General features: G+C 57.1%; 1 protein-coding gene across 1 annotated transcript in view; it reads right to left on the reverse strand.

The window, feature by feature from the left end:
- Positions 1-568: 568 nt before the first annotated feature.
- Positions 569-26275, reverse strand: part of ADAMTS10 (ADAM metallopeptidase with thrombospondin type 1 motif 10) — a 55874-nt gene continuing 30167 nt past the window's right edge. Inside the window, exons 9-25 of the mRNA XM_050321368.1 lie at positions 25362-25467; positions 25072-25218; positions 23013-23154; positions 20048-20155; positions 16712-16857; positions 15719-15782; positions 14865-14967; positions 10221-10354; positions 8949-9072; positions 8392-8472; positions 7136-7299; positions 6364-6490; positions 5168-5297; positions 4444-4648; positions 3631-3807; positions 3094-3250; positions 569-2189 (exon numbers count right to left, since the gene is read on the reverse strand). Of these exons, the coding sequence (XP_050177325.1) occupies positions 2080-2189; positions 3094-3250; positions 3631-3807; positions 4444-4648; positions 5168-5297; positions 6364-6490; positions 7136-7299; positions 8392-8472; positions 8949-9072; positions 10221-10354; positions 14865-14967; positions 15719-15782; positions 16712-16857; positions 20048-20155; positions 23013-23154; positions 25072-25218; positions 25362-25467 (2225 nt within the window). The 3' untranslated portion in view covers positions 569-2079. The remainder of the gene's footprint in view (positions 2190-3093; positions 3251-3630; positions 3808-4443; positions 4649-5167; positions 5298-6363; positions 6491-7135; positions 7300-8391; positions 8473-8948; positions 9073-10220; positions 10355-14864; positions 14968-15718; positions 15783-16711; positions 16858-20047; positions 20156-23012; positions 23155-25071; positions 25219-25361; positions 25468-26275) is intronic.

The following is a 26275-nucleotide window of genomic DNA, read 5'->3' on the forward strand; positions in this document are numbered from 1 at the left end:
TCTCAGGTCTCCCTGGAGCCTTCTCTTCTCCAGCTGAACCCCCCCAGCTCTCCCAGCCTGGCTCCAGAGCAGAGGGGCTCCAGCCCTGGCAGCATCTCCGTGGCCTCCTCTGGACTCTCTCTCCAGCAGCTCCACATCCTTGTGCTGTTGGAGACCCCAGGGCTGGAGGCAGCTCTGCAGGGGGGGGTCCCACCTGAGGGGGAGGCAGAGGGGCAGAATCCCCTCCCTGGAGCTGCTGGCCCAGACCAGCATTACCAACAGGGGGTCTCTGAGACCCCGGGGTCCTACAAGTCCCACATCAGCTCTAGGTGGATCTCCACCTCTCTGACCTTCTCCAGTCCCTTGCTAAAAACCTCCCCTGCTCCCAACGCCCTCCTTTGGCACGAGGACGGTGGTGGTGTGGGGATGAGACACGACTGGGACCAGGAGCCGTGCCCGGGATCGTAGCTACTCCTTTATTATAAATCATGCCGTTAACGTCGCTCCTCCTCAGAGTTAGTATGTTAAACATTTTTCATTATATATATATCTATATAAAAAGGTGAAAACACCCCCCCCACACCCTTCCCCTCACCAAAATGTCAGAACGGAGCATGGCACCAGGAAGGAAGACAAATGAGGACCCCCCAGCCAGGCGGGGTTTGCTGAGCACCAGAGAAGCTGCGAAATCGGCTGAGGAGCAGGTGAAAATTAAAATGCAAGATGGTAGAGTAACACAGGGAGGCTGGGAGGGTGCAGAGGTTTGCTCTGGGGAAAGAGGGCTGGCCCCTCCCTGCGCTGTAAGGGATGACCCCAGAGGAACAAGACACGGCTTTGGATGAGATTTCCCATCTCTGGGACGTGGAAAGGCCTGAAAATAGTAGTGATAACAACAATAATGGTAGCAGAAAGAATGTGCTTTGGAGGTTTGAAGTCAGGTCTCCCCTGCACGGAGAAGACACGTGTTGGCCCAGATTTGGGCAGGAGGTGACCTGGAGGAATGTCAAGCCTGCTCTTTTCCCATCACCGGGGGTCTCCTGTGGGCAGAGGAGTGGGTGGCACTGGGACTGGCACCCACAGTGGCACGTGGCCAGGCTGCCTTTGGGAGGGAAAGCACCTTTTGGAGGCAAAGCACCTTCTGGAGGCAGAGCACCTTTGGAAGTAAAGCACCTTTGGAGGCAAAGCAGCCTCAGAGGCTTTGGCATTCTCTGGGCAGGACCTGCAGGCTGGTCCTGAGTCAGGGCCGTGGGGACACTGTGACAGGACAGTCCTCGTCCTGTATCTCCTTTGCTTTGCTCCCTGCAGCCCAGCATGGCCTGGATGCCCATGAAGTGACTGCAACCCCGAGCACACCTCGGCCCCAACCTCAGCTCGTGCTCCGAGGAATAAACATGGCCATAAAAGTGACAAGAAAAACAGGGGGACACCCCAATCAAAGCAGGTCGTTGTGAGTGTTTGAATAACCCCCCCTCTCCCAGTTAAACAGGTGTCACCACGGAGTGACCTGCTCCCTGTCCCCTGCTGCAGGTCCCAAGGTGACAGGACGCACACAAAATTCCCACTCCAACCCCGCTTCCCACAGCAGCTCTTCCTCAGGAGCCACCCGCCACACTCGTCACCCGAGGCACCCAGAACCTCCTCCCTGTCTCCCCTGGGATCCCGAGGGAATGGCAGCACCCCTGGGTGTGCTCAGGCTCCCACTGCAGACCCCGGTGCTCCGTGATGCCCTCGGGACGTGGGCGTGGAACAGGACGGGGCGGGCGGTGCCGCTTCCCCCGCGTGGCAGGACCTGGGCCCGTGACTAATAAATAACAACATCAGAACTTCAAGTAATGTCCCTGCCCACATTCCCGCTCTCCCACCGCTCATCCATGCTGGGAGCTGCCGTGGTTTCGCTGGGAACCTGCCATCGTGGAGCTCGGGGGGCGAAGGGTGCTGGTCTTTGGGGGTTTGGGTGGCGCCGGCTCCCCACTGGAAGCACGAGCGGTGTCTGTGTTGGAGCCGGGGGAGATTCCCAGGTTGGAGGGGAAGGGCCCGGCTCGGTGACCCTCCGGCATAGCTTTTGCCTTCCAGTTTTCCCACGGGGGTCAGGCTGTGTCCCTAATGCCCCTGGCAGGTTTTACAGCACATCTGTCGGAAGTAGGTCCGGCTGCAGAACTTGAACTTCAGGACGAGCGGGCAGTAGGCCACCTTGTTCACATCCTTGCACTCTGTGTGGAGGGGAGACAGAAGGAAGGAAGCAGAGTTAACAGCTGCCTTAAGGTGAGGACAACCCCAGTGTCCAGCCTCTGAGGGTGTTCTTGCCAGGAAGCAGCAAGATGCAGCTGTGATGAAGGAGCTACTGAGAACCTCCCTGCTGAAAACCTCTCTCTGCCAAGGTGCAGTTCACAGACTCACCCTTAGCCCTGCACAGGACCAGCCCCAAGAGTCCCACCCTATGCTCCTCAGGATCATCCAAACACTCCCTGAGCTCTGGCAGCCTTGGGGCCGTGCCCACTGCACTAGGGAGCCTGGGCAGTGCCCACCACCCTCTGGGGGAAGAACTTTTTTCTGGTATCTGACCTAAACCTGCCCTGACACAACTCCAGGCCATTCCCTGGGTCCTGTCCCTGGTTCCCCCAGAGCAGAGCTGAGTCCTGCCCCTCCTCTGCCCCTCCCCAGGCAGCTGGAACTGCAGTGAGGTCTCCCCTCAGTCTCCTCTGCTCCAGCTGAACACACCAAGTGCCCTCAGTGTCCTCACATGGCTTCAAATCAAGACCCTAAGTTACTCCATTTCTCAGGGTCACAGCACACCAGGTTGGCCTGGGACTGTGGAGGAACAGCACTGGGTCACAGAATGGCCCCATTTCCAACCCAAACCACCCTGTGGAATGATTTGGATTGGAAGGGACATTAAAGATTGTCCAGTCCCACTCCCTGCCAGGGGCTGGGACACCTTCCACTAGCTCATGTTGCTCCAAGCTCCGTCCAACCTGGCCTTGGACACTCCCAGGCATGGGGTCTCCTCGCCCCAGAGCTCAGCTCGGGCTGTGCTGGCTCTGATGTCCCTGTACCCCACAGCCCCTGAGCTGGCAGTGCCCCGATTTCCCTCCCCAGAGACCCCGTTCCCCTCACCCTCAGGGTTGTCCGTAGGTCCCGACTCGCACTTGGTCTTGCACTGCTGCATCCCGGGGGGCTGCAGGGCCTCCACACACTCACTGGATGGCTGCCCGGTGTGGGCCAGGCACTGGACGGATCTTCTCTGCTGGCCGAGGCCACACTGGGCAGAGCACTGTGGGGACAGCACACAGGGAGCTGCAGAGGCCACCACGGCAGTGGGACAGGACACAGATGGGTGCTGGGAGGTGCAAAGGGCGCTGGATGTGGTCGTCCCTCCCCTCCCCAGGCACCTCCCGGCATGGCCGTGTGCTGTGACCCCGCTTCCCAAAAGGCTTGCTTTGGATCTCCAGGGCTCAGTGGGGACCTCTCCATCCTGCCCTAAACCACTGGCCACCATCACACGACCTCCTGAGCCAAGAGGGAGCAAGGAACGCTGCCACAGGGTCCTGGATGGTTGTGGTGGCCACACAGGGTTGTTCTGGCTGGTAAAAGCCTCACGTGCAGGAGGACTTGAGGGGCTGGGGAGTTTTCCAGCAGGAGGAGCGTCCCTACCTCTCCCCACTCGCCGGTGACCCAGCGGGGCAGGGGGCAGCGCCGCAGGTTGCACCTCATGCTGGTGGGGGGCTTGGAGGCCTCATGGCACTGGGACGTGGGCAGGGTCGCGCTGTGGTCGCCGCTCTTGCACAGGACGATGCGGTGGCGGAAGCCGGGGCCGCAGTTCGGGGTGCACTGCAGGGAGGGGACACGGGGGACACGGGGGACACAGGTCAGGGGGTCCAGCAAGGAGCAGAGAGAGGCAGCTCTGGCTCCCTGATGTGTCCTCCCACCTTCCCTGTGCCCTGAGCTACAAGACCATTCCCCACATTATGCTCTGACCTGGTGATTGACACTGTCCCAGAGACCAGGGCCCTCTGAGGGGTCAGGGGTCTTGTTAATCACAGAATCACGGAATATTCTGAGCTGGAAGGGACCCACAGAGATCATCCAGTCCAACCCCTGGCCCTGCCCAGGACACCCCAACAATCCCCCTCCCTCAGAGCGTTGTCCAAACGCTCCTGGAGCTCTGGCAGCCTTGGGGCCGTGCCCACTGCCCTGGGGAGCCTGGGCAGTGCCCACCACCCTCTGGGGGAAGAACCTTTCCCTGAGATCCATCCCAACCCCCCTGGCACAGCTCCAGCCCTTCCCTGGCTCCTGTCCCTGGTCCCAGAGCAGAGCTCAGCGCCTGCCCCTCCGCCTGCCCTCGGGAGGAGCTGCAGCCCCCGAGGAGTCTCCCCTCAGTCTCCTCTGCTCCAGCTGAGCCAGCCAAGTGCCCTCAGCTGCTCCTCACACCCTTCTCCATCTCCCTGTCCCTCCTTCAGCTCTTACCTCTGACCAGTCCAGGGCCACCCACTCTGGAGGGCACGTCTGGTTGTTACAGGGCTCCAGCATCTTTGGCCGTGGGTGGGAGCAAGAGGCATCATCCAAGGTCTTCTCCTCGCTGGCAGAGATCTTGCGCTTGCAGAAGACGCTGCGCGTGCGGACGCCCTCGTTGCAGCTCCGGCTGCACTCAGACCAGTTCCCAATCACCCACCTGGGGACAGGACAAAGAACAAAGCTTGGGAGGGGCTCAGTGGGCCAGGTTTGTCCCCATGCACTCAGCCCTTGGTCCCACTCCGGCCACAGCCTCCCAGGCAGCTCTGGTTGAACCTCCACATCTCCCCTTCCCTTCAAAAGAGGGGCAAGGACAGATAGAGGTGGGCTGAGACGACTTTGGAGGGACTCACTGAGTACCTGGGAGGAGAAAACTGCCTGTCTTCTGCAACAGAGCTGCTCCAGCCAGGCAGTGTCACCCCTGGATACCCTACCAGTGTCACACATGTTGTTGCCATCCTGGTTTAAAACTGGCAGAAGGTGGAAAAGGATCCTTTGGAATAATTCTGGAATAATTGGATCATTTTGTATGTTACCTGATCAACAGGATTTTTTTTTTTTTTTTGCTGTGGTGGCGGACTCTGACTCAGGACTGGTAGACAGGGGGGATTTCACCCTTTCTTCTACTCTGGCTTTCCTTCCCTCCCTCCCTCCACATGCTCCCTGCCACGGGACTCACGCCGGGGGACACGGCTCGGTGTTGCACGGCCTCTGCCTCTCCAGCAGTTTGGTGTCAGGGCTGCAGAAATGGTTGGAGACAGTCGAGCCATCAGAAAGTTTCCTGCACACCACAGACTGGATCTGGTTGCCTGCCAAGAGAAAAGAGGCAAAGGGGGAAAGAGAGGAGGACGCTGAGGAACTCACATGGAACTGGCTCCACAGCTCTGCTCCCGTGGGGGGATGTGACAGAGCAGCCACTTGTCCCTCTACCTCAAGCCTGAACCTGCTTTTCTATTCATCACCAAGGCCTCCTCTGGCATCTCCAGTAAAAACTGGGGGTGTGAAATGATGGTGTCAACAACTGGACGTGGCACTCAGTGCTCTGGCAAGGTGGGGATCGGTGGTCTTGGATTTTTCCAACCTTAATGATTTGATAAATCTATGATTTCAAAGGTCACCAGCCAGGGCATGACAGAGGATGGAGGATCAAAGCATTCATCTCAAATAAACCTGTTCTAACCTTGGCCTTGTGACATTTTCTGGGCAGCATTGGGGGAAATGGTTGGAACAAGGAGGGACAAAGTCTTGGTTGAGGTCTAGCACACAAGACCAGGTCAGGGCCCTGAGCTGTAAACAGGGAACATTATTAAGGTCTTCTCTTCTGAACACCAGCTCAGTCCCTCACAGCCAGGCTCTCCAGAGCCATAAGACATGGCCCAAACCTTAGTGTCAATCCCCATGGGAACCAGCTCAGGGGATTCAGGGAAGCACCAGTGGTGTTTCTGTTCACAGACGTGTGTGGATGTGAGGCCAGAGGGGCTGTTGTGATCCACCAATACCTCCTTGCCCCATCCCTGGAAGTGTCCAAGGCCAGGTTGGGTGGGGCTTGGAGCAACCTGGACTAGTGGAAGGTGACCCTGCCCATGGCAGGGGTGGAACAAGATGAGCTTTAACATCCCTTCCAACCCAAACCATCCCACGATTCTATGATATGCCACCTCCCACCAACTCCACCACCCACCCCTGCACTCCAGCTGCAAGTGGCCCCCAGGTTGTTTGCCCTGGCACTCTGCCCACAGGGTTGTGTTGGCAGTGCAGGGTGGGAATGTGGAGAGACCTGAGAGCTCCTTGAGAGCAGAGCAGAGCAGACACAACAGTGGGAGTCCCAGCAGGGCAGACATGTATCCCCCAGACCAAAATGGGATCAAACCTCACCCCCTGCACACAGCACGGAGCATTTGGTCCACGGGGTGTAGTGCCAGGAATACTGGTTGGAGCCGTCCCTGCTGATGGGGGCGTTGAACTTGTAGCGGATCCCCTGCGGCTCCGTCCGCACCAGGACCTGCAGAGAAAGGCACCATCAAGGCATCAGTGCCACTGAAGTCCAGCATGACCATCTGGATCACCCCCACAATCTCTCTAAAATGCAGGGCAGCTGAAATCTTCCCCCCTTTCCCTTTTCCAGTCCTTTCCAGAATTGACAGGGTAGCCACCAGTCACCTTTGAAGGTGACACAATCAGGGAACAAGTTCCCCTGCATTTAAGGATTAAATCATCCCAAAGCCTGGCAGGTTAGGGAGGGAGACCTGAGAATTTAGCCCAATTTACCTCTGATCTCTGTGTCCCTCTACTCCAGACAGCAAGGGCAGGGGCTGATTAGCTCCAGCAATTTGAAGCTGAGCCAGGGGAGATTTAGGTTGGATCTCAGGGAAAGGTTCTTCCCCCAGAGGGTGGTGGGCACTGCCCAGGCTCCCCAGGGCAGTGGGCACGGCCCCAAGGCTGCCAGAGCTCCAGGAGCGTTTGGACAACGCTCTGAGGGACAGGGGGGGATTGTTGGGGTGTCCTGGGCAGAGTCAGCAGTTGGACTGATGATCCCTGGGGGTCCCTTCCCACCCAGGACATTCTGTGTGTCTGTGAACTCCCACCCAGCATGGCAAGTTCTCTTTAGCCCTGACCAGGTGGGGCACGAAGGAACCACGTTACCAACCATGACAAAGAGGGTGATGTTGGTGGGTCCCAAGGCCTCCAGTGACTCGGGCTCCTCAGGGGATCTCCTGTAGTGGAATGTGGTGCCGGCGATGTCGAAGCGCCGGGGGGGATCGATGGAGAGCCGCCCGTTGATGAAATACTCGCCACTCTCCCCTCTCAGCGCTGCAGGGACAGGGGGGAAGGTCAGCACAAGGGCTGGAAGCCCCTGGACCAAGTTCAGCCAGGTGCTATGACAGAGGGTAAATGGCATCAGCCTTATCTTATGGAGAGGGGAGAGGTGGGGTGTGGGCCGGGGTGGCACAGAAAATCAATGTCTCATCTCAGCCTGCCCAGCACCTCACTGTGGGAAGGGGGTGCCCTGGGGGGCTCAGCCAGCTGCTGGGGGTGGGGGTGTGGGGACACCTGGCAGTGTGAAAGCTGTGGCCACGAGACCAGGCTCAAATCCAGCTGTGCAGACGAGGTCCCGGCTGCCGGGGCTGCTGGAGGCGGCGGGAGCCCCGAGCCGGGCTGTGCTTGCCCAGGAGAGTCGCTAGAGGGGGATCGGGCCGCTCGCTCCTTCCCCAGCGCATTCCCACGCTCTCCCTCCTCCCTCTGCCACCAGCGCTCCGGGACCAGCTCTGTGTCCTTCGCTGCTGGCAACCACCTCGGTGCCACCGCGCTCCGGGGCAGGGAGGGTCCTTCGTGCTCATGAGGATGCTCCCTCCACCTGGGGTGCCAGGAGAGATCCTGGGCTGGGAGAGCCTGGTGACAGCAGGGGATAGTGATGGGAGCTTGGGGTGCCCACCCTGCCCACCCCTCCACTGCTGGGAGAGCAGAAAGTGAAGACAAGGGCAAAGAAAATTCTCCTTGTAAAAGCAGGACAGAGCGTGGCTGAAAATCAAGCCCAAGGAAAACGTGAGCAGGTCTGTTTTTAATCCACAGCCCAAGATGCAGGGAGAGGGGGCAATGCCAGGGAGCCACAGGCAGTGCCAGGATTGGTGGGATGTGGGGTTTGCTCAGGGTTATGGTGCTGAAGGTAAGCACAGCACAGAGGCAGCACCACAGGGACAGGGGGACACTCTGAGATACACTGCCCTGCCAGCAGACCCTGCTGCCCTGTCCTGCCCCCAAATCCCACCTGGGAGCCCTGGCCCCATCCCTGGTGGCAGTGGGAAGTTCTCCTTGCTGGACCTTTCCCACACCCCATTAACCACAGGGAAATGGCAGAGCAAGAGGTGCCAGGCTGGGATTTCAGCACCCCCAGCCCCATCTCACCCAGGTAGTTGATGGAGAGGTTCAGCTCCCGGATGTCGATGTGGACGGAGCCCTTGGGAATCTGGATCACCTCCTCATAACCTGTGAGACAACCCAGGGCTGGTGAGTTGGAATGCTCAGCCTCTGAGCCCAGAGCCAGCCCTGCCCTGGGCTGGGTGGGAGTGGGAGCCAACCCCTACCCCTGGGTAAAAGATGGAAAAGGCATTTTGGGCCCCAGGGCAGTGCCCTGGGCTGGCTTTGCAGTGATGGGACTGGCTGTGCTGGGAAGGTGCTGTGGAGCTGGGACCTCCATGGGCATCTCCCAAGCCTGGCTCCAGAGCAGTGTGAGCTGGAGAGGAGGGAAGGAGCTTGGAGCTCCATGTCAGGGATTTATTTAGGTGCCAGCACTGACTGGGGCACAGCCTGGTCAGGGCACAAGGTTGGGGGGTTTGCTCCCTGCTGGCAGCCCGGTCCTACCCCTTGGGGATGTTTCTCTTGGATATGTCCCTGCCTGTCCTGGGTGAAGCTGAGAAGGGAGTTGAGGGTGGGTAGCACTGGCCAGGCCACTCACTCCCTACCTCCCTCTGGCAGGGACTGGTTGAAGACGCCCTCGATGGTCTCGCAGGAGCTGCCGTCGCCCCCACACACACGACACTTGTCCTCCTTCGAGTCCGAGCCCAGGACACGGTCACAGCCCACGTGCTGCAGGGAGGGGGCAGCAGGGAATTAGCCATCCTGGTGGGACCTTTTCCTCCCCACACCTGACCTGCAGTGCCCCAGGAAGGCCATCCCTAGGCTCCACCTCACACCCCTCACCGCACTCTCAGCAGCATCACCTCCCCAGGGACAGCCCTTGGGCTCTCTCTCCAAAGCTGAGGGGGTGCAGGCAGAAATCCCATGACTGTGGGATAAGGCAGAGATTGGGAGCTCCAGCAGCCCAAGCAAAGCTGTGTCCCTGCAGCTCATGAGTCCCTGTGGAGCCTCTGGTTCTGCCCCACTGCCACGGCCCGAGGGGGATCACGGGGATCACCAGCACCTGTGGTGCAATGACCTTTTGTTCCACAGTGTGTTCACCCCCATGGAGACAAGGAGATCCCAGAGACACAGGATGTCTGTCTGTCTGTCTGTCTGCCTGCCTGCTGGGGGACATTGGCCACTCCCACAGCGCTTGCTTATAATTAAACTTTTATGGCCTCTCCAGATCCCATTTCAAGGGGAATATCAAATGCCTGGGGCTACACAGGCTGTGAGTGCAGAGGCCCATGTGCACACCCAGGGCCTGGAGACAGGGCAGGAACAAGCCCAGAGTGGGTGAGCTCCTGCCCCACAGTGGAACTGGGAATCAGGGAATCATGGAATAGTTTGGGTTGGAAGGGATCTTAGAGCTCATCTTGTTCCACCCCCCTGCCATGGGCAGGGACATCTTCCACTATCCCAGATTGCTCCAAGTCCAACCTGGCCTTGGATGCTCCCAAGGATGGGGCAGCCACAGCTTCTCTGGGCAACCTGTGCCAGGGCCTGCCCACCCTCCCAGCTGGGTGATTCCTTCCCAGCATCCCATCTAACAGTGGGATATTGGGAATATCCCTCTGGCAGTGGGAAGCCATTCCCTGTGTCCTGTCCCTCCATCCCTTGTCCCAAGTCCCTCTCCAGCTCTCCCAGAACCCCTTTCAGGCCCTGCAAGGGGCTCTCAGGTCTCCCTGGAGCCTCCTCTCCTCCAGATGAACCCCCCCAGCTCTCCCAGCCCTCCATCTCTCCCATGTCCCTGTGTGCAGGCTGAAGGCAGTGCTCCCATGCCTGGGGGGGGTCTATCCTTGCCTCCCCACCCCTGTCCCAGATCCCAGCAGCACCTTGCACTCCCCGTTGACGCAGATGTCGTTGGAGTCCTGCCGACACGGGGTCCCGTCCACCACGGCCGCCGCCCGCTCCGTGTAGAAGTTGAAGCCCTCGGCCAGGCAGTTGAGGGAGCAGGCCTTCACACCCCCTGGGGAAGGAGCACAGGGGGTCAAACGGTGCTGCCAAGGAGAGAGGAAAGATGTGGAGAGCCAGGAGGGTGCTCCTGCTGAGCAGAGGGACCCAGAGAAGCACCCTGTGTGAGGCACCGTCCCTCCTGCCCGGCCTGGGCAGCGCGGGCTGGATGTGATGGGGAAGGAAACAAACTCCTGCTTCTTTTCTGGGTCACTCCTGGGTCTTCTGGCACTTTACAGCTCCTTGTGCCCACTTTACAGACAGGGAAACTGAGGCAGCAGCTCTTCAGCGACTCATCCAAGGGTTTTTTCAGCTCCTAGAGCGCAGCAACCAAGTTTTTCAACTCCTACACCAGTTACCAGGCCAGAGCAACCATTTCCTTGTGTTCAAGGCTGGTGGATACTGAGTCCTTCACAGCAAAGGTGATGACAACAGCATGAGGATGAAGGGGAAGGATGCCCAAGTTACTGCTAAAATATCTGTTCCCCAACACCCTTTGCCAAAGCATCGTGTACAGAACAGAGGCTGGATAGGTGGATATTGGCTTATAGTGCCTGGGAGCAGGATGTGGGACCAGTTATGGAAGGAGACACCAGAGCAGAGCAGTTCCCTGCCTCCTGCCAGTGGATTTTATCAAAGGCTGGTGTGGACTGTGCCATTTTCTGCCTTTTCCTGAGCACCCAAAGGAAACCCAGCAGTCTGCACGACCCTTTGCAGAGACGCCTGAGCTGTGACCGTTCCCTCCTGCAGGCACCAGCAACAGTCCTGAGCCCTGTGCCAGGGCTGGGAAGCACCTGGGATGGGAGCAAATCTGCAAAACTTGCAACTGGATACAGCACATCAAAGGGGCAGGGGGAGGGGAGGGAGGCCCAGCTGTGCCTGGGAGCATCCAAGAGCAGCTGTGGGGAAGGAAGAGCAAAGCCGGGAGAGGGAGGAGCAGGAGGAGACACGAGAGGGGAATTCAGCAGCTTGGAGGCATGTTGTGGAGCAGGATGCCTGGGCAAGCCCCTGGAGAAGGTCTGGGAGCCTGGGAAGCAGCTGCTGAGCAGGTGGAACTCAGCACCCACCACTGTCCTGCCTTTGAGAGCCAAGAGCAGGGGCTGGACTTGGGGGGTCCTGCACAGAGATGGGATTGGGGGTCTGGGAGATGATGCTCCATGTGGGATGAGTCTCTGCTGGCTCTCCTCATCCAGTCACTTGGGAAAGGCTTTGCAGGTGGTGGATTTCTGCCTTTAAAAGTCTTATGGAAGAAAACTGGGGAGCGGGAGAGTGGAAGAGGAAGGAGGGGAGAGAGGAGTGACCCTGAGTTGGTACCTGTGTCCTGATGGCAGGAACAGACCCCAGCACACCCTCCCTGGTGACAATTTCCAGGCAGGATTTGCCCTTGGCAGCCAGGTCACCGCCCCACCCACCAGAGGGAAGGAGACTGGTGCCACTGTCCAGCATCTGCTGGGAGCTGCAGTGCCCTCACCACTCAGCTGGCCAAGAGGTACTCGGGTGGTTTGGTCACCTGGCCCTCGTTCAGGTGGCTCCAGTGACAACTGTGTGTCCCCATGACAGCAGCACTGAGCAAGGGTGAGCCCAGACCCCAGAAAGATCCTTTGAAACAGCACAACATGCCTTGAAATTCCTGGGGGTGGGAATTGTGTTTATCAGCAACCAGGACCCAGCTTCTCCCAGCATGTGGATGGTTTGGTGGGGGCTGCATTTTTTAGGGTGGGAGCCTCCCAGCCTGGGCACTGCCCAGTCAATGCCACTAATTAGAATCAGAGAATATCCTGAGTAGGAATGACTCACATGGATCATCAGTCCAACCCCTGGCCCTGCCCAGGACACCCCAACAATCCCCCCTGTCCCTCAGAGCGTTGTCCAAACGCTCCTGGAGCTCTGGCAGCCTTGGGGCCGTGCCCACTGCCCTGGGGAGCCTGGGCAGTGCCCACCACCCTCTGGGGGAAGAACCTTTCCCTGAGATCCATCCCAACCCCCCTGGCACAGCTCCAGGCCATCCCTCAGGTCTACAGCCCCCTGCTCCTGAACCCCTCAGCCAGGCATCATCCTGCAGACTTTGGCTCCCACCCCTCGCTCTGGTTTGTAGTCCAAGGTCAGCACAGCCTCGGTTACTCCTTTGAATCTTTAACACAGCCATTAAAATAGAATATTTCCAGCTGGCCGCCTCTTAGGGTGTTTTGTTCCTCCTGCCTGTCCTCTCCCGCGGAGGAATTAAGGTTTATTACAATTTCTGATGAGCAATCTCCTGTTTTCTGCAAGGCCCCCGCTCCTCCCCATCCCTCTCGCAGCCCCGTGAGCGGCTCCCGCATCTCCCTTGGCTCCGAAAAAGAACAACCCAGCAGAACCGAGCAAAATAAACAAACAATTAAAGCCGCATTCCAGGAGGGATCTGCTGACTGCCCTGCCGGGCTCCGAAAGGCTGAGCTCAGCGCTTCCAAACGTCTCCCAGTCCGGGCTCCGGGCTCTGGGAGCAATGGGAATCAGCGCCAGGAGAACAGGCTGTACCGACCTCGGTGCCGGTGACCCGGCGGTGTCACCGGGTGGGTCCTTCCCTTCCCAAATTCCCTGCAGGGTTGGTGTCCCCCCCCCCCCCAAGCTCCTTGTCTTGGGGTGGGGGTGCTCCGTGCCAAGAGTATTTCTCCAATAATTATGGGGTCAAGCATCTGGTGGGCAAAGGGCACAAGCAGCCCCCTGAGCCAACTGCACCTCTTTGGGAAGCTCAGGGGTGCTGAGCTGAGCAGGGGAAGGGGTTCAGCAGAGGACCTGGGTGGTGAACAGCTCCCAGAGAGGGCACATGTGCCCAAAAATAACCTGAGGAGCAGATATGCTGCCAGCTGGAGGGTGGAATGCCCAAGGACAAGGCTGCCAACACGGATCCTGGGGGGCTGCTTGTGCCAGTGGGGAGGGAGGGAGCGACACCCACCACACCAGAGCTCTCTGGGCACCACTGGAAGAGCCCAAGAGGGAGTGAGGGAGATGATGATCAGCCCTCAGTGCCTCCCCAGAGCTGGGCAGGGATGTCTGATGGCACAGGGGCTGCAAGGGGGAAACACAGGGCCTGGCAGCAAACCATCAGTGGCAAGGGGAAGATGAGAGGGGTCTGTTCCCTGGGGGTCTTATCTATGACATGGAGAAGGTGGAGGTGCAAGGGACCTCCCCCACAGATGTACCTCTGACCCCCAAATGACTCCAAGTATCACAAAATCCCACTGGCATGTGAAGATGCTGCTGAAATCAGAGAATCACAGAGGGCTTTGGGTCATGAGGGACTTCCAGAGACCACCCAGTCCAACCCCCTGCCACGGGCAGGGACACCTTCCACTAGCCCAGGTTGCTCCAAGCCCTGTCCAACCTGGACACTTCCAGGGATGATCATTCCCCACAGCCACCCTGGAGAGCTGGGAGGCAGCTCCCAGATCCCATCAGGGCACGATGCCTTGGCACGATGAGTGTGCCAACACTCACAGAGTCCTGGGAAGAGGACAGGTCTTGTCACCTTATTTTATGGCAGAGGAAGCTGAAGCAGAGAGAGAAAGGGGTTCTTTTAGAAAGCCAAAGCAAAAATCCTTGTCAGAATCAGGTTGGAACTCAAGGGCTGATGTTGGACCAAGCATTCTCTGGACTCCCACCACTGGGCCGTGCCTGGGGAATAGAGAGGTCTGAGCTAGGGCAGCTCCAGCCTGCAGGGCTGTCTTGCACCTTGGCATCCATTGGGGTCTTTGTGTGACTTGCTGCTTCACAATTATTCCATTTTTATTGATCCATCCCCTGCAGCCTCAGCACATCTGCTGCAGCTGCAGGAGCCCCCTGGGAGCTGTCTTATTTACACAGCTGGGGAGGATTTCCCCACTCAAGTTCATTAACTACATGAAGGACGTTTGCTGTTCCTTCTCATTATTAAGAGATTTCTGCCACAGGGGGCTCCTCCCACCCCCTCTGCTCACTGGACCTTCTGCAGGACACAGAACTGACCTTGGGATGAGGGAATTGCTGCTCTTTGGAGGATCCACCAGCTCCCATCCCTCCACCTGTGCAGGAGCTGAAAGCTTTACCTGCCTGCCCTGTTTCCTCCCCATCAGACACCAACACTCCCTTCTCAGCTGCTCAGCTCTGGTGCTGCTGGGGTTGGTTCTGGCAGAGCAGTGAAGATAAGGGGAGGTTGCACAGGGGTAGGGGACCCAGGATGGGGGGGACAGCAGTTGCCTGGAGGGGTGCCCATCAATCCACAGCCACGTGAGGGGGTGGCAGCACATCCCAGGAGCACAAGAAGGGCAGCCTGCAGGATCTTGCTAGTGGGAATCCTGACTAACTGTCCATCAGACCCCCTGGACCACAAGACCCGTCCCTGCAGAGCACGAGGGACAGCAAAGCCAGCTCTGTCTGAGCCAGGGGATGCTCAGCCCAGCCCAGCACTCACCCCCACAGCAGATTTTCCAGGTGGGATGCCCAGCCCAGCCCAGCACTCACCCCCACAGCAGATTTTCCAGGTGGGATGCCCAGCCCAGCCCAGCACTCACCCCCTCGGTAGGTTTTCCAGGTGTAGTACTTCCCTCGGAAGGGGACGTTGTCGAACTCGGCGCACTGGAGCTCTCGGAAGTCCTGGGAGCCGGGTGGGCAGTCCTGGAGACACAGCCAGGGGTCAGGGCAGGGCTGGGGCAGCCTCACTGGGCTGCTGACACACTGACACCAGCCCTTGGAGGAGAGGGACACCAGCCCTGCCACTGGGCACTGCTGCAGGAGGGCAGGAGGATCCCTCCTGCAAGGCTGGACAAGATTTGAAGACCGACAGCACTCAGGTGCCCTGTCTGAGATGTGTCACTTGGAAGCCCAGGGAAGCAATGGGACCCTCTATTTTCCTCACCACCAGCCTGTGGGAGTTAAAGCTACCCTTCCCCAGGTCCAAAGCTTCACTGAGCACCACTCCAGCACAATCCTTTCTCTGCCTCCCTCGAGGTTTAACCCTCAGCCCTGGGAAGCAGAGTCCTACCCGGCATTCCGTGAGCTGCTCGTGGAGTGTGTGAGAGGCATCCCTGCCATGTCAGAGCTGGAACCCTCTGATCTCTCCTCCCTCGCCTCTTCCTCTTTTTGGGCCCCTCTCGATGCTGAGGCCCCACAGCTACGAACCACCCACCCTTGGAGCAGCTCACAGACGTGCACGGCCCTGCCCGGTGTTCCCCACTGTGGGATTGCTGCTGGAGCGCCCTGGTTTCAACCCCCCAGCCAGCCTCCTCCTCCTCCTCCTCCTCCTCCTCCTCCTCCTCCTCCTCCTCCCGTGGGTCCCACAGCTGCCACACAACCCCCTGCACGGTGTGGGAAGGGCTCATCCCAAATCCTGGCTGGGACACAGCCCTGCCAGCCCGGCACTACTCACGTCGGTGTTGCAGGAGCGGTACCTCTTCCTCTCTCCCAGGCAGTACTTCCCTCCGATCGTGGGCCTGCCAAAACCAGGAATGAGATGCTGGATACCAGCTCGGGGCAGGGAGTTGTGTTTGTTGCCCCGACTCTGCAGGAGCACCAATGGCTTTTCCCAACCCTGCTGATCCCTCCTGGATGGGCTGGGAGGAGGAGCAGCCCCCAGCAGGGCTCCCACGCTGGGCTGGACGTGCACAGTGGGGTTGCGCGAGTGTTTTGGGGTCTGTGGCTGGCACAAAGCACTGAGCTGCTGGGAAATCAGGAGCCAAGACCCTCTGGGAGCTGAGCAGAGACCTGCACAGGCACCTGGCTGTGCCTTCTGATACCTTAAAATCTATATTGTATATGGTTTTAGTACAGCTTGTCAGTACCTTTAGCTTTGGACAAGATTTCTAAAAGAGCTGTTTTAACATTCCTTGTTAAGAATTTCGAGGGACAACGATTTTAACGAGGTGAAGTTTTCTACCTGTAAAACTGTGCTGAGAGGGAGACCTAACACTTGATATAGGTAACCAAAGCTACTCAGGGGCCTTGAAACCATTCCAAAAGATGATGAAGAAAAGAAAATGAAGGGGTGGTCTTTTTAGGACCACTGACTCAAATTTGAGAGGTGTGTCAGGGGCGTGGTGAGGGTGGTGCTATGGGAGGGATGGTTTTGGAAGTGGGTGTAACAGATGAGGCGATGCCCAAATATTGTGCTTGGGAACAGAATATTGTAATCAGAACCTGAATATTGTAATTAGAAGAGGGATATTGTAATTGGATGATAATACAAAGTTGCAAAGGCCTCTGCCATCGGTGTGGGCAAAATATTCTTGCAACAAAGAAGTGGGTTTTGCCTTTCAGTACTCAAAAACAGTCCTGAGAATTATTTAGGCAACACTTCTCCATGGGACTGAGCAGTGCTGGACGTGGCAGGGCCAGGCTGACACCCTGAGGACCCCCCACGTACCGTGGGCTGTCGCAGTGGCGCACGGACGAGGAGACGCCACCGCCGCACGTCCTGCTGCATTCCCCCCAGGAGGACCAGGACCCCCAGGCTCCATCCACGCCCTCAGGTCGGGTTCCAAAAGGCACACACTCCCTCTTGTAGCACCACTGCAGAGAGAGAGAGAGAGAAAGCTTTGAACACCCTGAGCACGTGGTCTGACCTCCCAGAGTACTCCCCAGCCTCCATGGGACGTGGCAGACAGTTCAGGGCTGGGGTGTGGTTTGATCCTGGGAAATCTGGGCTTGGAGCTGCACAGGCCTTTGGAGCCAAGTTTCAGAATCACAGAATCACAGAAACTTATGAGTTTATATATTATTATTTTAAGATGTAATATTTAGGATGTAATATTTTAGAACGTTATATCATTTTAGAATATTCTGGAAGGGTCATCAGGTCCAACTCTTATGTGAATGGTACAAGGACTGAACCCACCACCTTGGAGTTATTTAACACCATGCTCTGACCAGCTGGGCTCTCCATGGCACAGGGCACTCACCTCTCCCTGGGCACCCTCTCCTCCAAGTCACACTGTCACCAGCTCTGTACATTCCCAGGTGGGAATTGGACTGGAATTGCTGCTGCTGGGCACAGCCAAGATCCCTGGGGGACATGGAAAACACTTCCAGCTGCTCCCTCCCAGGACAGAGTGAGCTTTATGTGCACTGGGCTCTCAGGCTGTGGTTAACGTGCTAAAAAGACCTGACCTGCACAGGGCCCAGGCTAAAATAAAGTTTCAGTTGCAATAAAAACGTTGTTGCTGAGGATCCTTAAAGAACCCGCCTGTCCCTGTCCTGCTGGGAGACAGATGCTCATGGAAACTTGCCTGTGAAGCATTTCCCTCGGCCTTGGAAATCATCCCACACCCCCTGGAGTCCCCAGTGATGGGAGGAGTGGGACGGTGCCAGAGGAGTGGGACGGTGCCAGAGGAGTGGGACGGTGCCAGAGCCGCTGCCGTTCCCTGGGCACGGAGCCCACCCCGTGCCTTGGGGGCTGAGATAATCCCAGGAAGGAAGAAACCGCTGTGTGCTCCTTCCAGGGGCTGATAACCCACCCTGGAGCTGCTGGCACGGCCTCTCCTGGCTCCCTCTGAGCCAAGATCTCCACGGGCAGCCCAGCCAGCCGGGAAAAATGCCTTCCCAGGACGTGCAGGAGGGACCTCCTGCACACCAGCACCTCTCCAGAGGAGGATCCCAGGGGGAGGAGATGCTCTGCAGGCACAGCTGAGCAGTTCCCTGCTCCAGCACTGGAGGGACTGGGGCTCCTTCCTCTGCAGGCAGGGCCCAGGAGTTCCCCAGCCCCTGCAAACCCTCCAGGCACACTGAGAGCATCGCTGATGGGTCCATTCGAGCTCAGCACAGTCTGTGATTCTGTGAGCTGGTGATGGGCTCTGTCCTTGCTCCAGGAGCAGATCCCAGCTCCCTCTCCTGTGGGAAACGTGGACTTGTGCAGGCTGAGAGACCAGATGTGAGTGGGGGAGGCATGTGGGGAGGGAGGATGTGGAAAGAAAAGCATCCTCACAGGGTGCACTGAACATAACCTGGGTGATAAGTGATTGATTGATGGAAATTAAAATAAAAATACAAAGGGAAAGCAAACCAGGCAGGGAAGGAACCAGCAGGATGCTGAACCTGGGGCACCTCGAGGGCAGCAGGATCCAGAGCTGAAGTCACTCTCTGTGGGTTCTGGGTAAGGTGAACCCAAACAACCACAGGAGTTCAGTTAATAATAATAAAAAAACAAAACAGGGAGAATTTTGGAGGAGGAAACAACAGAGGACTGGGATGTGGGCACAGCCACCATCCAGCAGAGCTTGGCTCAGCCTTCCCCCCTCGCTGCTTCCCCAGCTGGGTGGGAGAGCACAGGAACTCAATCTCTCTCTAATCTTGCATTCCTGCAATACCTTAAATACCCTGATCCTTCCCTCTGCTCTCCCCAGGAGAAAGGGAGAAGCCAGGGAAGACCTTGGAGAGCTGCTCCAGCCAAGGGGCTGAGGCCTGGGGGCCACCAGCCAGGAGCTCCAGCAGTGCAGAACCTGAACACAAAGGTGCATCTCCTTCCACCCAAGGACATAAAATCACTTCCAAAACATGAACTGGTACAAAGGGAAAAGAAAAAGCCCAGGAAGGGGACTGGGGGTTCTAACTGAGCCAGTATCCTCACTGGGAATTGCTCCTGTGACTTCTGGGGGGCTGTGACTGCTTCACTTCTCTCAAAGCTTTTGAAGAAGCCTGGTTATAAAACAACTTGTAAATGGGGGGAAAAGAGAGATTTAGAAGTGGGAAAAGCTGATAAAAAGAGATGACTAGAGGGAAAAGAATGCCATTGTCTCTGGTGAGTGTGCAGCAGGAGGGGTGTCCAGCCCCAGGAGCTGTCTGCTCCTCTCTGACCTAATTTCCACAGAAATGTTTGCAAAGAATAATGAATTTGTCAAAGCCATCCTTGTTCCTGCACATCAGCTCCTCCAGCTTCTTAAGGATTTGAAAATTTCTAGGGAATTATTTTTTCTCTAGTGGAAAAACACATGTCCATTGAATGGGGAATGTCCCAGCCCTGATTCTCCATTGTCCCAACCATTATTCACTTTGTAAAGGCTCTTTGTCTTAGCAGTGCTACCCTACCCATTTGCTTTATACTGGTGCAAATGGGTGTAGGAGGAGCAGGGGATGAAGTCCTATGAGCAATCAAGTTAAAATTCACGTTCAAAAATATGGTCAGGAAAAATCCTGCCCTTCTCTCTCAGCTGAGTGTGAAAAACAAAGGTTTCATCGTATTTAGCCAGTTTTTCACAAGTTCCTCTGAAAACACGTCACAAACTCATTGTCCCTCCTGGGAAAACTGGGGAATAAATCCTTTTTTTCTCAGGGCTGCCAGGAGATCCCAGCAGACCTGAGGACAAGATGTTCATCTAAGGAATATGGTGTGGTTTGAGGTTCACTTTACTGTGCTTCACGTCAGACCAAGAGGCTGCTGGGGCAGGGATTTCATATTCCATATTCCAGCATTGCACATGTTCCATATTCCAGCATGACACATGTTCCATATTCCAGCCCTCCACAAGCTGAACTGTCCTTTGGGATGATTATGGGCCCCTGGGCTCCTTGGCCCATCCCAGCCTCCCTCCACGCCAGCGGGGAGGGCGGGGATGGCTCCACACTGGGAGAGACAGGGTCGGACAGGCCGGTGGGTGCTCTTCAATCAACTCCTCACTCCCCAGTGCAAACAATAATCCCAGTTGCTGCTGGGAGAGGGATTCAACCACTCACTGTCAACTCTCTGCAGTGCCCTGGGCTGCCTTACCCCCTTCTCAATGGTGTTGGTTTGGCAGATGGTCCCCTCAGCAGCAGGGATGCTGTTGGTGATGCAGCGGTTGCTTTTACTCAGGCACCACAGCTCGCTGCAGACTTCCTGGAAAGAGGGAGATTTTGGGGGAGAGAGAGGGGGAGGGAGGGAGGAGGGAAGAGACAAAGAAACAAAACCAAGATTAGGGTTTGCTTGTGCCAGGGGCTGCAAGGCTGGGGCAGCAGCACCTCAGTGTGCTTGGGAGGCACCAGCCAGGCCGGGACACAGGACACGAGTGTTTTCAGCTTGGTGGGGGCAAAATGAGACCAAATCCTGCCCCAGGGGCACTGACTGCTCCCCCCCTTCTCTGGACTAATCTTAAACACTTCTCCCAGGGCTGGGATTCTCTGCATGTGGAGGTTCACTGAGCTCAGGTGCCAGAGCCAACTCCCCAACCAGCCCAAACCTGCCCCGTGTGGCACAGAGGGCACCTTGGACACCTCAGTGAGGTCTGAGCTAATCCCACCATCCCGACGCCCTCCCCAGGGGAGACAACTAAAATCCACAGCTGAGTTTTCTGCCTGGTCATATTCCTAATGAAATAACCAATGGAAAACTTGCTGCTTTGCAGGGAGCAGCTTGACATGACTTAGGGCATGACTTAGGTTATACATGAAAGCACTGAACAGGTTCACAACGTCAATGAAGGAAACTCTGGAGGTGTGAGAGCAGAACCTGAACTGCCACAGCTGCTGGTAATGCACTCCCAGCACTGTCACAGAATCATGGAATCATTCAGGCTGGAAGCAACTCTCAGATCATTAAGTTCAACCATTCCCTCAGCATTGCCATGGTCACCACTAACCCACGTTCCCCCAGTGCCACATCCACACGTTGTTGGAACACTCCCAGGGATGATGACTCCACCACTGCCCTGGGCAGCTGTGCCAGTGCTTTACAACCCTTTCCATGGGGAAATATTCCCTAATCTCCAATCTAAATCTCCTCTAGTACAACTTGGGGCCATTCCCTCTCCTGGCCCTGTTCCCTGGGAGCAGAGCCCGACTCCCCCCAGCTCCCCCCTCCTGTCAGGGATTGCAGAGCCAGAAGGTCCCCCCTGAGCCTCCTTTTCTCCAGGCTGAGCCCCCCCAGCTCCCTCAGCTTCTCCTGGTGCTCCAGACCCTTCCCCAGCTCCATTCCCTTCCCTGGACACTCTCCAACCCCTCCAAGTCTTTCTTATCATGAGGGGCCCAGAACTGGACACAGGATTCCAGGTCAGGAATAGCAGAGTGCCACAGGGTGACCCTTCTCTCTGTCACTAAGGGCTTGTAGGTGACTTTCCAGCTTCAATCACAGATGGTTTGGGTTGGAAGTGACCTTAAAGATCATCCAGTTCCAACCCCCTGCAGTGGCAGGGACACCTTCCACTAGCCCAGGGTGCTCAGTGCCTCACCCAACCCGGCCTTGAATCAGTGACATCTGCTCTTTCTGTCCTCATTATTCCCATTAATCATCCACTCTCTCTGGTATGGAGCAGGAAGGGATGTTGCCATCCCTCTGGAGATTGTTTATGTGGGCACAGCATGGGTGGACTTGCACATTTACCCAGATTTACCCGAGCCCTTGTGCCCTTTGGGTTCGTCCCAAGCCACACTCACGACAGGCTGGGTCATCACAAGGACATCTTGTGCTTTTGTGATCCTTGTGTATACACAGGAAGTGTCCACCCCGTTAAAAATCAGCTCAGGAGGGGCACAGACCCCAGCTGGCATCACCTGACATCAGATACCACGACCATGGTATTTGGACCCAGGCTTTTCCTGCTGCATCTGCCCCACATCCAACAGGCTTTGGGCCTGGGAGAGCCAAACTTTGCCCTTTGCTCACCAGGATGAGCTGGTGAGACCACCAGGAGGTGGGTTTAGTGTTTAACCATGAATATAAGAACGTTCCAAGTGGTGACCTGGTTCACCTCAGTGGCAGGGCTGGGCTTGTGCTTACAGGGTTTTAAGAGAAGTTAAACCCTGCACTGAGAAATTTCCTCCTTCACAGCTTTCCAAGGCTTGGGCTGGGGTGGGTGCATGGAACCATGGAATTAAGGTTGGAAAAGACCTCCAAGGAAAAGACCTTCAAGGTCGTTGAGTTTAACCTGTGACTGATCACCACCTTGCCTAGACCAGAGCACTGAGTGCCACGGCCTTGAACTCCTCCAAGGATGGTGACTCCACCACCTCCCTGAGCAGCCCCTTCCAATGGTTAATAACCCTTTCCATGAAAAAAAAATGTGTCCATTAGACAACTCTGCTGCCTGTACATCCCACTGCACTCTCTAGAGGAACGTGGATGTGTTATGGAGCTCCATCAGCCCTTCACCACAGAGACTTCCCCTCATCACTCTGCTCAGACAGCTGCCAGCCTTCAGCAGGTTAACAACAACAAAATGTTAGGCTGAGATCCAAGAAGACTCCTTCCTCCTGGAACACCCTTAACTTTCAGTGGTTTCCTGGGTGCAAAGACCAGGGGATGGCAGGGGAGGCTTAGGTGGGCAGCTGTACCTACAAATGTCCCTACAGCACATTGCTCCACCTCACCTGGAAGAAAGAAGGTTCTCCTGCTGAGTTTGCAGGAGCACACTGAGCAGCACAGTGACTTCCAGCAAGGACTATGGAAAACATGTCTGTGTGCAGACAGTCTGGATGAGGAGAACACAGCAGCCAAGGCACCAGGCAGAGGCAAAACACCTCTTCCCATGGGATTAATCTGACCAAAATAGAGCTGGGCTCAACCTTTGTGGATGGGAAACCACCTCGGTCCTCTCAGAGGGAAGCAAGTCAAGAGCTGACGGAGAACACGCCGGTGCTCTCTGTTTGGAGCAGGACAGTGAAGTGATGGGGCTGCAGAGGGACAGCCCCACATCCCTTTGTCCCTGTCCCCCCATCCTCCACCCCCTGGGAACCGATAGTAAAGCAGGAAGGCTCTCTACCCCGTATTTACACTGGCGAGATTTAACTCCGTACTGGAAGCGGCACTGCTCGTCTGCATCGTAGGCCTGGCCTGGAGCCACCGTGGGGTAGACAAAGTCCTGCTTGGGAGGAGCGTTGTTCAGGCACAGTCCCATCCCAGAGCTGGAAAGGAGAGGGGAGAATCAGAGCTGGAAACATGCTGGTTCCTAGGAACTCTGGAAGTGTTCATCTGAGGGTTCATAGAGTCACAGAATGCCCTGAGCTGGGAGGGACCCACAGGGATCATCAGCACAACTCCTGGCCCTGCCCAGCACACCCCAACAATCCCACCCTGTCCCTCAGAGCGTTGTCCAAACGCTCCTGGAGCTCTGGCAGCCTTGGGGCCGTGCCCACTGCCCTGGGGAGCCTGGGCAGTGCCCACCACCCTCTGGGGGAAGAACCTTTCCCTGAGATCCATCCCAAACCCCCTGGCACAGCCCCAGCTGTTCTGCAGGGTATCACCAGCCCCTGGCTGTCCCTGTGGGTTCTGGGGCCAGTAGGGCAGGTCTGTGCCCAGGACCCTCACGTGGGCAGTGGGTGGGCAGAGGGGCCTGCCCTCTGCTCTGCTGAGATCCCCAGCTCAGAGCAACTGGACCTTCTGCTCACCAGAGCTTTGTAGAAGCATCGAAATTCTGCAAGGAGCACGCCCTTCCCTCCCCCTTCCTCGCTGTTCTCCGAGCTCTCCCTAAATCAAGGCCCCTGTCACCACCCCCCAGCCCCAAACCCTGGGGTCTTGCCCACACCATGTCCTGGTGGAGGCTCCCCAGGGTGGCCAGCACAGCCCTCAGAGGGACCCGACATGAACTCGTTGTCCTCCTGCAGGCCTGGGGTCACCAGAGGACAGGGCAGCCCTTCCCAGGCTGTCCAGGGGTCACTGGAGGGGGGACAGGTTTTGCTGTGGCCAAACCTCAGCTGCCAGATGTGGGATTTGGGGATGAGCCACGGGGTTCAGCCAAGCTGTGCAGGACAGTAGGGCAGGCGAAGCCCCTTGGGAGGAGACTTCATTGCTCCTCTCCCTGTGTTCCAACTGCAGCATCACTGGCTGAAGTCTGGTATTTGGACTCCCTGGGGGGCTTCCCTCCACACTGACCCCACACACACGTGCTTCTTCCAGCCATCACTCCAATCCTATCCACACAGTGCCTGTATCCTACCAAAATCCTCCCCCAGGCTGATCCTGACTGGTTGTTTTGTGACAGAAGCCTGGGAGCTGCTTGAACCCTGGATGGGAAGCTTTTTCAGGCTGCAGAGATGTGACTTAGGCACAGTGACAGTATTGAAATTTGGGACCTAGGAGCCTAAATCACAGAATCATAGAAAGGTTTGGGTTGGGAGGGACCTTAAGACTTGGCAGGGACCCCTTCCACTATCCCAGGTTGCTCCAAGCCCTGTCCAACCTGGCCTTAGACACTTCCAGGGATGGGGCAGCCACAGCTTCTCTGGGCAACCTGTGCCAGGGCCCCACTACCCTCACAGGGAAGAACTTCCTCCTAATATCTAATCTAAACCTACTCTCTTTTAGTTTGAATCCATCCTCTCTTGTCCTGTCCCTCCCTTCTCCTGAATCCTGAGGTTGCTTTGCTAAAAAAAAATAAAACCCAAACCTTTCTCCTACTTTGCTCATTCCCACTGGAAACTCAGTGCCTGGAGATGGTGCCCACACCATGCAGACCCAGCCCTGACTCCAGACCATCCTTCCCCACCACACCAACCCTTCCCTGCAATCCCTGGCTGAACTTCAGGACCATCCAAATGAGCCCAGAAGCTACTGATCCATCTGTGGGGGTGGGGAACCTCAACAAAGGTCACAACAGCGACCAGAGCTTCAGCAGGCAAGAAAAACACGGGGAAGTCTGAAGGAAGGAAGGAAAGCACGTGCCTCTTGGGGTAGGATGAGGTGCTGGGAGACAAGACAGAAGGGCTGGGTGCTTTGGGGGGCTTTCCTTGGGCTTTCCCCCCTCCACAGGCGACTGTGGGAGGTTGGAGGCGCGCGGTGGCCGCGAAGGCGGGAGGAAGGGCGGGGTGAGGTGGGTTCCTTACTCCAGGAAGCTGGTGATGTAATCCCTGCTGCACGTGGACCACACGAACGGGTTGGTCTTCATGGTGATGTGGGCAGCCATCAGCTTGGCCGTCTCCTGCCCCCGGGAGCCACAGCTGTTGCCAACGCCGTCGTGGTTCATGCCGAACCTGGAGAGCACCACCAAGGCGGAGAGATGAGCTGCTGCCTTTGCCACGCGTCCTGCTCACCCACAGGGAGGGTTTTCAGCTCCTCCTGGCAGGAAAAACCCCGTGCCAGCTGCTGCCAGGGCCTGTGCCGGCCCGGTACTCACGTGTGGCCGATCTCGTGGGCGATGGTGAAGGCCGTGGCCAGGCCGATGTCCTCGTTGATGCTGCAGCTTCGCTCCCGCTCGCACATCCCGCCCACGGGGGCCAGGCCTGGGGAAGGCAGGCAGGGCTGTCACACAGAGCATCTGCAGGGGGCAGGGGGCAGTCTGGGGGGCTGACTGATGAGCTGCACGCTCATTAACACCCAGCACAGCCTGCTGGGCACTGACCAGTTCCTTCCCACTGCGCTTTGGGAAGAACTCTAGTGGGCTATGGGCACATGGTGGCTCAGCACTGTCAGCTAAATTAACACTGACAGGCTCAGAAATGCTGAGAATGGGTCAAAATCCTCAGAGTTTCATATCTGAACCCCAAACTGTGCAGAGGGGGGGAGAAGTCTCTGTCTAAACACTGGTGGGGGGGAACCTGGGAATGGCTGCACCAGCACTTGGGAATCCAAACTCGGGCAGGGCAGCCTGGGTAGAGTAAGACAAGATCCAGCCTTGGTTCTGGCTGACACCCAGCATGACCAGGAATCCAGCCTCGAGGGTTGGGTCATCAGGGAAGGGTCTGACTCTTTTCCTGGGACGAACTGAACCATCACAGCACCTCCAGCCTCACCTCCCTCCCAGGCTCCTCATCTGCAGTCGCATCAGGTCAGAGATCCACCAGCTTTTCCCTTCTCACTGCAGTGATTCAGAGCAGTAAATCCCTCCCTGACTGCTCAGTCTAGACCAGGGCAAGACAAATTAGGAGCTGCAGCCAGAGAAAGCTGCAGGGTCTGTCTGTGTCTCGCCGTTTCAATAAAGAAGTCCCTTTATAGTCATCACAAAAAAGGCTTATTTCTCTCTGCTAAGCCAGGAACACTCCACTAGGCCATGGACCAGCCCTAGATGCGAGTGGTTCTTAATCATCAGGC

The sequence above is a fragment of the Myiozetetes cayanensis genome, unplaced genomic scaffold (assembly GCF_022539395.1).
Source record: "Myiozetetes cayanensis isolate MyiCay16 unplaced genomic scaffold, myiCay2020 scf26, whole genome shotgun sequence".
NCBI classification, from domain to species: domain Eukaryota; kingdom Metazoa; phylum Chordata; class Aves; order Passeriformes; family Tyrannidae; genus Myiozetetes; species Myiozetetes cayanensis.